The sequence below is a fragment of the Takifugu flavidus genome, chromosome 6 (assembly GCF_003711565.1).
Source record: "Takifugu flavidus isolate HTHZ2018 chromosome 6, ASM371156v2, whole genome shotgun sequence".
NCBI classification, from domain to species: Eukaryota; Metazoa; Chordata; class Actinopteri; order Tetraodontiformes; family Tetraodontidae; genus Takifugu; species Takifugu flavidus.
In genome coordinates this window covers 14,716,576-14,727,412 of record NC_079525.1, presented here as the reverse complement: position 1 = coordinate 14,727,412, position 10,837 = coordinate 14,716,576, and the positions used below count along the sequence as shown (strand labels likewise).

The window sequence follows — 10,837 nt, the reverse complement described above, 5'->3', positions numbered from 1 at the left end:
TTTTTTATGATTTAATTATTCATTTTCCCCGTCAGTGATTGGAAATTGAATAAAGTTCAGGCTCCTAATAAATGTTTATTTGCAGTTATTAATATGTTACAGTGAAGATTGAGCTTAAGTTAATGTTTGTACTGTTTGTGTCTTAATTTCTTTATAAAATATGGAGTTTCAAACTGGAAATTCCCTGTAATAAAAGTCTTAAATAACATTTTTCCCCCTGTGTTTTATTTAACAGTAATTATTGGATTTATGCCCGAATCCGGAGAAACAACTTCAAGGGTTAAACGGAAAATAACAAGAAATAACGTGGTGGTGGCCAGTCAACGCCACTAGAGGGCGCACTATTGTCATGCCTCGTTTGAATAAAGCTTTATTGACACAGCAGACGAAACGGAAACTCAACACACGTGTTCCGCTGCAGACGTTGTGAAGGTTAAAGAAGATTCGAAAATCTGTCCGTTATTGAACCTATTCCGGGCCGATTTTCCAGCTTTGGGAGGCAGGTTTGAACCGTAGCAGCCGCGAGATGGATCCCATGAAAGCGCAGCAGCTGGCGGCGGAGCTGGAGGTGGAAATGATGGCTGACATGTACAACCGGTATGAGGCTACAATTAGCTTCACCGTTCATACACGAGCAGTGTGTTCGACTGCGGTTATGGTCTTCATTCATTTAAAACTGGCCTCTAAAGGCAACAGAAAGGGCCACCTTTCAAGGATTAAAATAATTTATTATAACTGTTCTAATGTGGGGGAGTCGCATGTTGAAGTAATAGCTAGCTGTATTCCAGGCATTAATTTATCGACATGTAGTGACCTGTAAATGCTCCAACCATTTGACCCATTTAGGAAGAAATGATGGCTCCATTCAGTCACTTAACATCGTGTGTCCTCTTTAGGAGTATGACTCTCGGAACCGAAGCCCAATATTTACCTGCAGTTACCTAAAACCCCTTTCACATTTTATCGATTGAGCCTGGTATTAAAGTTGAAATTGGTCCTTCTTTATTATTAATAATGGTGTATTATTATCTTTTAATGTTTTTATCCATTCTAAACAAGTAAATCCATTAATCTGTTTTCTACACCCCAGCAGATGGCAGCCTGGGCCTTTACTAAACCACTGACAGATCGGGAGCCTTCATACTGAGTCAATAAAACTCGTCAAAACTTTCATTAATTCAATATAAACGGTGAAACGCAGAGGTTTATCGCATACATGCAGACATAGATGTATATTTTTCGTGTATATTTCTTTGATCTTTATTGCTAGCAGCAGGGTGGGGGCTCAGAAGATTTGAGGGCGGTTGTGTTTGGCATCACGCTCCTAGCATGTAGCCAGCTAATGCACAGGTCCCTGAACATACAGGAGAACCACCACGTTTAACTTGTTATCTGCTGATGTTGGGGCACTGCCTTTTACCAGGTCAAAGGTCAGCACATCAGGGGCTTTTAGAGCACTTCAGGCTTCCTTCTGCTGACCAGCTTTATGGAGATGCTGGTTCCATTCTCCAGTGCTTGGCACCAACCTGTCCTGTCAGGTTTAGTACCTGGTTAAGAACCATAGTATCCCTGAGTTTGACTGACCAGAAACTCAGATCTAGGGCAGTGGAGAGGAAGTAGAGACACCAGACCCCAGATCGTTTCTGCATTAGAATTACACAACTTCACATACATAAACACAATACATGTCTGTGGGCCGCATGAATCGAAGTACTGAATCTTTTTTTGACGATGTTTTAACCGACTGATATGCACTTGGGTGGAATATTAATGTTGCAATAATTTCTTTTACCTTTAAGGATGACCAATGCCTGCCACAGGAAGTGTGTGCCCCCGCATTACAAGGAGGCAGATTTGACGAAGGGCGAGGCGGTGTGTCTGGACCGCTGCGTGGCCAAATACCTGGACCTTCACGAGAGGCTGGGACGCAAGCTGACGGAGCTGTCGGTCCAGGATGAGGAGCTGATGAGGAAAGCAGCTATGGGGAGCGGATAAATACTGTGACCAGGTGGAATAAAGAGAAGCATTGTGAGGGGATATGTGTTGAGGGATGGGGGCGAAACATCTGGTTGAGGATCCTTTCAGACAAACTGCTTCCTCTCCTGAAGCAGAAGATACGAGGAAAAAAACCCAAACCACCTGAGGAAAGACGTCCTTATTTATTTGTCAGCTTCTGTGACTGTTTTCAACCGTGTGGAGTGATAGAAGGACGCTGCAGGAGCACCATCTTTGGCATTTGGAGCACACAGATCATGTGCACTCTTGAGTCTGATCAACCTTTGAACAGTATTTTTTTTCTTGGCATGGACAAAAGTAAACATTTTCTGCAGGTTTCTTCACAACGCGGAGCGGCCACATGCGAAACCTTGAACCACAGTTAATCCAACGTGTCCTCTGTCCTCATGGGGTCGACCTTGCCGTGTCTCTGAGTGGACCAAGTCTCTTTTACCACTAATGTTGTTTCCCTGTACTGTGTTTCTAACAGACCATTTTCACAGCAGCAAGAAAACAAACACGCAAAAGGAAACTAGCCTTTCACGTCACGCATAGAAAAGGGGGCGGAGACAAGCGGGCGGCAGAGTGCAAACATTGAAAATCGACCTGATTTTACGCAACATTTTAATGTTTAATAAGTTGAAACTCTGGATTCACTGTAGCTGCTGTGAAGAATGTTTTCCTCTGTTATAAATTAATAAAACACTCTTAAACTAAGTGCACGTGCATAGGACGGGGATATTTGCTATATGGATGTATGTTTACAGGGTTTTCTATCCTACCTGCTCCTCAATGGTCTCACCTGGGTACCCGGCTGGATTTGGGCACCTCCAAAGAAAGGAGGTGAGATTCTGCAGCTATTAAACATCCCATAATTCCACAGTCTGGGACAGAACTGCGAGATAAAGATGTAGAATGGGCTCCATCCCATAACCCCATGAGGAGGAGGTGCCAGCCCCTCCCCGCCCCAAACTGGCCAATATCTGGACGTTTAAAACGGAGAAGAAGAAATAATCAAAACAATTTAAACTAAGTTCACATTTCTGGTGAGTCACGGGACTTTTATAAAATCTTTATTTTTCGACGACACATAATCGACGCTGGTTTTGCGTGCGTGTGTCTTTAAGACAGAGGCAGAAACTTTTGAGGAAGTGGAGGATCGTTTTATTTTCACTTCAGTAAAACTCCTATTTATACCAACGGTGTGTGCGCGTGCCAATGAAAGCGGAAGTATTGGACCATTCTCGAGGACACGACAGCTCTGCGCGCGAGCCATGGTAAGAGAGTTTAGACGCAACTTTAAATCGTTAAAAAGTAGAGAAAGTTCTATAGTTTCACAACATAACGTCGCGTCAGACAGCTACGATCAAACAGTTTGTTCTTGTGTCATTTTCAATTTATAGTTCTCATGTAAAAGGAGATTAAACTATTTAATATTAATATGCATTTGTGTAAAAGGTACAGATAGAAGTAAATATGTTATAATATGTTATATAAGTTTAAATATGTTGGTGTTGCAGATTCTGGGGCTGTTTTCTTTTTGACTGCCTCAAATTTAAATCTAAAAAGTTTTAAATGTGATTGAGTAAAAGAACAATATTTTCATCTATTGGGGAAGACAGTGGAAGCAGAAAATTGAAGCTGAATATGGTCAAATTAAAGTTTTGCACCATATTTGCAATAAAATGTAGATTGTGTTTACAGGCATGGGAGCATAATTCCAACAGATACGATTTTAAGCCTTAAAACTGTTTTAACAACTGAAGGACTTAACACTTATTCAAACTGGGAGACAATTATGGTTACAAAGGAGATTTTTCCTAAATCATAAGATAATAAAACTCAATAAAAAAAATCCACCAATTAAAAAAGCTGTGTAACTCGATCCTTGCCACTTATCTTCAAAATGACTGTTTCGTTTGAGTTTGCTGGTTTTTTATCATTAGATGGAGGCTTCTGACACGGAGGAGTTTGGCGTCCATGCAGAGCCGCTTGGGGCTCCCATTGGTGGCAATAACGAGCTTCTGGATGTTGGACAAGAGGACAACCAGGTGACAAACTCGGCTCCACAGGACACGTATCGGTCATTGTGCGTGAGTTTCACCTGTGTTTCCCTGCAGATGGAGGAGTTCCTGGGCCCGCAGGCCGAGTACAATGAGGAGGAGGAAGAGCGGAAATACTACAGGAGGAAGAGGCTGGGCGTCATCAAGAATGTCCTCGCCGCCAGTGTCGGGGCCATGATTGTGTACAGTGTCTACATGGGTGAGTCTGACTGGAGAGCAGTGAAGAGGTGCGCTGGTAGACACGCAGGTGTCTGAAGGCCAGGTGTCTGTGGCCACCGCAGGGCTCCTGCAGATGCAGCTCATCCTCCATTATGACATGACGTACCGTGAGGTGAAGTACAGCAACCTCGGCCTGGAGGACATCGATCGCAAAATGCTGATGGGCATCAACGTCACGCCCATCATCAGCCTGTTGTACACCCCCGTGCTCATCAGGTAGGAATGCACAAAATCACACGTTTGTCTTCATTCAGCGAGCGTTTATGACGTCGTGCCAATCCTCTATATGTTCAAGGTTTCTCGGAACCAAGTGGATGATGTTCCTTGCCTCGGGAATCTATGCGCTGTTTGTGTCAACCAATTACTGGGAGCGATACTACACCTTGGTTCCCTCCGCTGCAGCCATTGGTGTGGCCATTGTGCCCTTCTGGGCCTCCCTGGGGAATTACATCACCAGGTAGGTATCAGAACGTGGCAGGAAGGTGCGAGTTCGTGTCAACACGTCCATGTATCACAAGAGTTCAGTTCAATTAGTGATCGTTGGTGCGACTCATCTGCTGACCTCATTAGGCTGCTGTTACTCCCACACAGACAACACTTCCTTTATGGTGAACTACTTTGATATGATATCAGATGGTTATAAAACAGAGAAGAGAAGAGCTGCAGTATAAAGTTGCGTCCAGCTCAGAAATGTTAAGCATTAATTGACACCTGCTCTGTATATGTGACACATACATTAAATAGCTCTCACTGCTGTTTATTCAATGAATCCAACCTCCTGTAGGATGGCGCAGCAGTACTACGAGTATGTCAACTACAGAGAGGAACATGTGCAAGAGCAGAAGAAGCTTCCTAAAGGAGCGTGCCACCGTTACATCATCGTCTTCCAGTCGGTCTTCAACAGCATCTTTAATGTGAGTCTTCGTCCGGCCTTCGTTCACGCAGGCTTTTTCCTTTTGTGTGGTGTTGAACAGCTGCAGAAGCACTTGGTCATGAGTCTCTACCTTCTCTCTCTTCCTCCTCAGCTGAGTTTTGTTTTTGCAGAGTTCCCCATGCGGTTTGTCCTTAATGGACACCTGAACACCAACAAGCACATTCTGCACAGCGTCAAAACCTGCGGTAAAGACACCCGGCGCCCTGCATTCATCCACTCGCCATTGAGACTAGGAAAGGGAGGCGCCTGTGTCATTGACACTGGGCAAGATGACAGTTTTCTCCATTTTAGCTCAACTATGTTTAGTTTATTCCACTGTGCATGCAGTATTTTATTCTTCAGTCATAAACTACAAGAAGCCAAATGATTGGACAGTAAACTGACCATGCTGCCTACAGGCGTGGGTCCGGGGGATCGCTGTTTGTTCTGTTAAAAGTCTGATTTTCCCTGAGTGATAGGAAGGAAAGAGAAGCCTCTTTAAATGCCAGATATTTGCCTTTGTTATCCCGCAATTTACCAAGGCCGCCAAAAAGAAACGATTCTTTTATTCTTCGCTATAACTGCTTTGAAACTAAACACGTGCAGCTGAGCTCTGAGCTCACTTCCCTAAAAAAAAGTTTCCTTTTAGTTCTGTAAGACCGTCTGGCACCGGGTTACTGCTAATGCTGCTTCAGTCCACATCGTAGCCACACAAATGGCGCCGCGCTTCACCACGTCTGCCTCCCCCAGGGGCCAACATCTCCGGACTGATCCCAGGCTTCAACACCACCATCCTGGAGCGACTGCCCCGCTCCATGCTGCTCATCGAGGTGGAGAGTATCCTCATGGGCTTCGCCTTCCTCGCTATGATCATTGTAAGAGCAAAGAGGAAGCGGCGTGCGGCTGCGTGTGTGTGTGTCAGTGAAGGAGGCCGGTGGACTCTTGAAGTAGAGATTCACCGTTGAGTTTTTGCATATTCACCTCCTAAAGCAATCGAGCGTTGGTTTATTTGGCCAGAGCAGACGCCCAAAAACATCTGGAGTGAATAGACTGCTGTTGCTCCCAGTTCCTGCTGCTGTGCGGTGCTGCCTACCGGCCGACCGAGGAGATCGACCTTCGCAGCATCGGCTGGGGAAACATCTTCCAGCTGCCGTTCAAGCACCTCAGAGACTACCGCCTGCGGCTGCTCTGCCCTTTCTTCATCTACAGCGGCTTTGAAACCATGTTTGCCGTCACCGGATTCTCCCTGGTACTGTGATATTTCCCTTTCCAAATTCAATTTAGTCAAAGAGAGCACTGAGGAACATGCTCGAACTGCCTGTTCCACAGTCGTACGGCGTCTGCGTCTTGGGGCTGGATAAACTGTGGCTTCTCATCGTTGTCTATGGGCTGTCCTGCTCCGTCTTCTCCTCCCTCTCGCTGAGCCTCCTGTACTTCCCCCGCTGGGTGTGTCTGGTAGCGGGCGCAGCCGTTCACGTGACCCTGATCGTGGTCCTCCTGGCGTTGCCGTTACGTCCCAACAACCCGGAGATGCTGGGCCCACTCCTGGTGATCGCTGCACTGTGGGGCCTTGGCTCAGCCCTCAACAAGACGGGCGTCAGCAGTAAGTGTGTGTGTGTGTGTGTGTGTGTGTTCAGAGACAACACGGGCTGACATGAGCGTCTCTGCTTCAGCTGTGCTGGGACTGCTGTACGCGGAGGAAAAAGAACGTCTGGACTTTGTCTACGCCATCTATCACTGGTGGCAGGCCATCGCCATCTTCATAGTTTACCTCTGGTCCAACCTGCCCATGAGGGTATGACGAGCTGTCGCTCAAATAACTGGGATAGTGTGTGTGTAAAGTGTCTGAACTTATATTATGGGATACACTGGGTGCACCACATCGTGTCGGGCGATCCTCACTCAACATTCAGACACCTTACAAAATGTGTGCACACTGTTTAGTGCACTAACGAGGGTATAGGGACAGTAATGATGCTGAAGGGAAGCTTAAATTTGGCTTCCTGCATCGTGTGACGCAGGCTAAACTGTCCATCCTGCTGGCGACACTCTTGGTGGCCTGTTACTGCTACTGGCTGATGGAGCGTCGCCTGTTGAAGAAGGTGTCCTTCAGGCTGCCTCGCATCCCTCGGCCCCGACACAAGGTAAGGAGGAAACGCCGTCATCAACGGTGAAGCCTTGATAACGGGAAGATCTGCGTGCTGAGGAAGTGAGACGTTCCAACGAATTCCCAGAGATAAATAAATCATAAATACTTAGTTCCCTCTTGTAAATTGCATAAAGAAGGAATAGTTTTTATCCCCAAAGCAGTAAATACTAAAGAAAAGTAATAAAGTGTTATAAAATCTGTGTGCAGCAGCTGGAAAGTTTTTCCCAACTCTCATTAACAATTTATAGAGTCATTATAATGTCATAGAAAGTGATATTGGAGTAGAAATAATAACAATGATGATTTAAAAATGATCTGAACACCGACAGGTGTGGGATATTTGCTGGAGCGACGCTTTTCTCATTAAATTCTATATTTTTAATATCCGCAGGTCAAAGGCTACCGCTACCTGGAAGAGGACAACTCGGATGAGTCGGGCTCTGAGAGCAGCGATGGGGAGGAAGAGGACGGTGAAGGTGACGGGGCCGAGGAGCTGGACAGAGAGGGCGGAGGGGGAGGCCAGCATGCAGCATCGGGAGACTCCTCGCCTGCAGCGGCGAGGAGAGCGGCGGAGATCCACCATCGCAGGCGAGACAATGTTCAGGCGAAGGAGGGAGAGAGCGAAGAACGTCCTGGAGGCTGAGAAAGGAGAAGAGAGAGAGGACGGACCGATGACAGAGGAGGGAGACATCCATGCTGATGAGGTGACGCTGCATTCACATACTAGCAAATACTGTGCATCTGTTCTCATTTTCCTCTCCGATCTTTCGTTTAGAGCCTTTGGTCCGACGCCCCTGCTGTGAGATGTGTAGGTGGAATGTAAAGGACAGAGATGCTATCCTCACCCTCTAAGCTCCCCGTCTCTGACATCACCGCCACCATCCGCCGCTCCCTCCCCTCTGGTTCAGCCCCGCCGCCTCTCGCGCCTGCTGACGTCAGCATCGCTGCTGCCCTCCCCCACCCAGCGCTGCCATCCTGGCCCACGTTCTAGTCACCTCCCACCTCCCTGGCGTCCCCCTCACCTGGTGCCCCCCCTCATAAACAGCAACTGGTTCAGAATTATGCAGCCCAGATTATCATCAAGACTCCTTCCCAGTTACCTATCGCACATTAATAATTATAATATTTATTAATAGTTCTAATGAAATAGGAGCATGAGCAGAAGGACGGCTACATTGTCCACATGATAGGACCAGCTGTAAAATAATGTAAAGATAATTATTACGTCTGACTCGCATTAAATTTGGACGCTGTAGGTTGGTCGTACAGAGCTTCTTTGGTCCCAGTTAGCAGACTTTTGTCATGATTTATTTCTTTGATCTCATTAATACTGTGGACATTTGGACATGACTTCAGGAGAAAACTGGATGTTGACGCTAAAGAACCCTGTTTCACGTACACAACACATTTTCCTTTATAATCTGCCCACCAAACTATTCTACCAGCATCATAAAAGCTACAATAAAAGCTGTTAATGTATGTTTTCATGTATGTTCACTGGAATAAACTTCCTTTTTCGTTTTAGTGAGCGTTAACTGCTGAGGTCCTCATTGTCCTCTCTTTAGTCACACACACACACTGTCACCATGGAAACCTCCTGTCAGAAAAGTTAGTGTTTTATTTTTATAAATGTAGTTATTCTACATTCTATTAATCAAGGTTTGTTTTATTTATAAGTGTAATGGTCAATCAGCGATAGGGCAAGAACTGTGGCAACGATGTGATTTCTGATTAATTATTTGTCTTATTGATGGGCCTGATAGGGGGGGGGGGGGGGGGGGGGGGTCAGAGTGCTGGTTCCCACAATCTTTGGATCAGAACCAACAACAGGAGGGAAGGGAGGACGAATCCTCTGGTTCCAGCAGCTACAGTGTTTTAACAGAACAGTATCGCAGTATTTGCTCAAACGAACCAATTCAGCCTCTATCGAGTGATGACGCCAATGTTGAAATTGGGTTTTCCGCAGAGATCATCAGGGTTGTTTATTTATTTATTTATTTTCGGATGGCTGTATTCTGGAACAAAGACCGGCTCCGTGAATAGATGACAGCTCCAAAGATCCATTAGTTGCCTGAGTGATCTCCCTGGTGATGAATCTCATCTGGAAAAAAAAAGGCCTAAAGAATTCAATATTTCGCCAGTTTTATTTAAGAAACTGTGAATAATGTGCTTGTTTTTTAACAGCTTCCCCAAAAATAATACATATCTCTCCCTCCCTCTCTCTCCCTGGCTCTGTGTCTCTCGCCCCTGACTCAGCACATCGTGGCAGAGGTGAGGATGGGGAATGTGAGGCCGTTGTTGCTCTATTCGTATAGGTCAGCAGAGCCATATAGAACAACAGCGGCTGGGACTATAGACAGAATGAGGAGGATTTGGGAACTATTTGGGAAGGGAGTTTTAACCGGGACTTTGGAAAGTCGAGGAAATTCAGAGAGTTTTAAGAGTTGAAGCTGAACCGTCGTCAAAGAAATGAACTAATAAAAGAAGAGAATGATCCCGAATGTCACCCTCAACGTCACGTTGAGAACCGTGCAGGCAGCAGGCTGACGTCAACGGCCTCTTCACTGTTCTCATCTGGTCTCTCGGTTCTCATGTGTTCTCACAGTTCTCACTGTTCTCACTGTTCTCTCGGTTCTCATCTGGTCTCATCTGGTCTCTCGGTTCTCATGTGTTCTCACTGTTCTCACTGTTCTCATGCGTTCTCACTGTTCTCATCTGTTCTCATCTGGTTTAATCTGTTCTCACTGTTCTTACTGTTCTCATGTGTTCTCACAGTTCTCATGTGTTCTCACTGTTCTCATCTGTTCTCATCTGGTTTCATCTGTTCTCACTGGTCTCATCTGGTCACATCTGTTCTCATCAATAACAAACAGGAAGTAAAGTTCTGCTGTCAAACAGTCATTGATTAAGTTGCTGATTATATCACAATGCAGGCCAGCAGGTACTCGGGATTATTATGGGAATTATATCTTTATTCACTCTGCTTTGGGTCTCACATCCCATAACCGCTGACCATGTGCTCTATATACCAGCATCGTATCCTTCAGAACACAGGTTCAGAAGCAGGAGTCCGGCTCATTTACTGTTATTTGGATTGTTCCACTGTAGAAGGCGGCTGACGCTCCTGGAGGCTCTTGAGCTCCGTAGAACTTTCGACTTTTATTTTTAGCTCCAGAAATGTTATTGAAATCATTAAAAGGCCAATTTTCCCACAGTAATGTCTTTCATCTTGTCTTTTCCAATGAGGCCTTTGAAGCATTCCCACGGCGCTGGTGACTCAAAAACTAAAATTCAGGTGATTTGTAAGGCTTATTTAAATCTTATCCGGGAGTTTTCTGTTGCTTCTGTCCCCCAGTGGAAATCTGTGCTGGAAACAGCGTTTTATCCAGGACATGTCGGCCATGAGCTCATTCTGAGCATCCGGAGGCTTTATTCTTTATTTACAGTGGGACAATCAGCACCTGCAGACACGTTACAAATGTAACTGCACATCGTGGC

General features: G+C 45.7%; 2 protein-coding genes across 2 annotated transcripts; both read left to right on the top strand.

The window, feature by feature from the left end:
* The first annotated feature begins 365 nt into the window (after positions 1-365).
* Positions 366-2,712, top strand: timm10 (translocase of inner mitochondrial membrane 10 homolog (yeast)). The gene is made up of 2 exons (XM_057036421.1): positions 366-597; positions 1,800-2,712. Exons 1-2 carry the CDS (start codon positions 527-529, stop codon positions 1,993-1,995), a joined length of 267 nt encoding a protein of 88 aa, XP_056892401.1. The 5' UTR covers positions 366-526; the 3' UTR covers positions 1,996-2,712.
* A 357-nt stretch (positions 2,713-3,069) lies between these two features.
* unc93b1 (unc-93 homolog B1, TLR signaling regulator) lies at positions 3,070-8,863 on the top strand. Its single transcript, XM_057036420.1, has 14 exons — positions 3,070-3,272; positions 3,942-4,046; positions 4,116-4,257; positions 4,340-4,493; positions 4,573-4,734; positions 5,062-5,191; positions 5,303-5,396; positions 5,941-6,065; positions 6,257-6,439; positions 6,520-6,793; positions 6,864-6,985; positions 7,212-7,334; positions 7,731-8,043; positions 8,115-8,863. The coding sequence occupies exons 1-13, from the start codon at positions 3,270-3,272 to the stop codon at positions 7,980-7,982; spliced, it is 1,869 nt and encodes a 622-aa protein (XP_056892400.1). The 5' UTR covers positions 3,070-3,269; the 3' UTR covers positions 7,983-8,043; positions 8,115-8,863.
* The last annotated feature ends 1,974 nt before the right edge of the window (positions 8,864-10,837 follow it).

Coding starts and splice junctions, on each gene's coding strand:
- timm10 (XM_057036421.1), top strand. CDS start 527: ATGGATCCCATGAAAGCGCAGCAGCTGGCGGCGGAGCTGGAGGTGGAA. Junction 598..1,799: donor ATGGCTGACATGTACAACCG/GTATGAGGCTAC, acceptor TTTACCTTTAAG/GATGACCAATGCCTGCCACA.
- unc93b1 (XM_057036420.1), top strand. Junction 4,735..5,061: donor CTGGGGAATTACATCACCAG/GTAGGTATCAGA, acceptor AACCTCCTGTAG/GATGGCGCAGCAGTACTACG. Junction 6,440..6,519: donor CCGTCACCGGATTCTCCCTG/GTACTGTGATAT, acceptor CCTGTTCCACAG/TCGTACGGCGTCTGCGTCTT.